Source organism: Limulus polyphemus, unplaced genomic scaffold (assembly GCF_000517525.1).
Source record: "Limulus polyphemus unplaced genomic scaffold, Limulus_polyphemus-2.1.2 Scaffold5308, whole genome shotgun sequence".
NCBI lineage: Eukaryota > Metazoa > Arthropoda > Merostomata > Xiphosura > Limulidae > Limulus > Limulus polyphemus.
The window spans coordinates 38,946-40,149 of NW_013670918.1; the positions used below are offsets into that span (position 1 = coordinate 38,946).

A 1,204-nucleotide genomic window follows, 5' to 3' on the forward strand; every position below is an offset into this window, starting at 1 on the left:
AAACATCTTGAAACTACTACCTTACATTTACATTCACAATATCAACAGGAGTGTGATAAAGTTATAAAACTAAACTAGACAGAGTGCATAATCTCAACACTTTTATTAGATTTTAGCAATTACTAAACATACAGAGCTTCTGTAATTTGTATTTCAGCTAAATATGTATTCATATATATATATATATATGTGTTCAATCTTTTCAAGGAAACCAAGATGTTTCGAACCTTGATACCCGAGTGATATGTTTTTTTTTTCAGCAGACCAGAAGAAAACTTAAACCTGAACAAGTAAATATAAAAGTGAAGAAATGTTCATTAGAATTAAAACTAAATGCCATTGGTCACTAGAACAGACCAAACTCATTAAACACTACAGTACAACTACAGTAACATTCTGCATTATTCCAATGCAAACGGATGTATTTCATAACAAGCTTTCTTCACACCTCACTATCATTATGATGACAAATGTAAGGTGTAATTCGTTTTACCCAGCACCTTAAATTTAAAAAAAGTTATAGATATATATATATATCTATAAGCAATTTTGAGCACAAACCATTGGTTTGCTATATATATAAAGTCTACATATATATATATTATTTTATCCAACAACTTATTTTCGAGATCCCTCCAAAGAAATGCAGGCTTTCCCACATGAATAAAACCATTGGTTTGCGTCTAATGTTGATTCTGATGCCACAGGTTTGCTTTCCAAATTTCATCACCACATGCCTTCAAGGTCCAATCTGTAGCTGAAGGATTGGGGGAAAGGGGAGGGAGACTACAGTGCTGTGGCATTAGAAGTTTGAAATTATCCTTAATCATGGAAAGGATATCTGTAAATAACTGACAATCAGAGGAATATATCTTGGCAGGCATTCCAGTCTTGCTTTGCTTTACTTTCCCAATACTTTCCCTGGTAAATATGAACTGGATTTCCAGTTATGGGGTCAGTTTGTTTCCGAAACCAAATGGGCTCGTAGCCAAGGTATGGACGTCCTAGGGAGAGAGAGAGAGGGTACAAAAAAAAACTAATATTATTTTATAATGTAAACACTGGTTTCCACTGTTTTCTTTTTGTTCAGATATGAAACCAAAGAGAATCATCCTAATGAACCAATTTCTTTTAGGAGCAAATGTAAACAAAACTAAACAGTAAATATGAGCACGAAGTATTTAATTTCATCATCTGACCTCCG

At 33.3% G+C, this 1,204-nt stretch overlaps 1 protein-coding gene across 1 annotated transcript in view; it reads right to left on the minus strand.

Moving 5' to 3' along the window:
• Positions 1-247: 247 nt before the first annotated feature.
• Positions 248-1,204, minus strand: part of LOC106472410 (oxysterol-binding protein 1-like) — a 30,960-nt gene continuing 30,003 nt past the window's right edge. Inside the window, exon 8 of the mRNA XM_013933055.2 lies at positions 248-1,004. Within this exon, the coding sequence (XP_013788509.2) occupies positions 859-1,004 (146 nt within the window). The 3' untranslated portion in view covers positions 248-858. The remainder of the gene's footprint in view (positions 1,005-1,204) is intronic.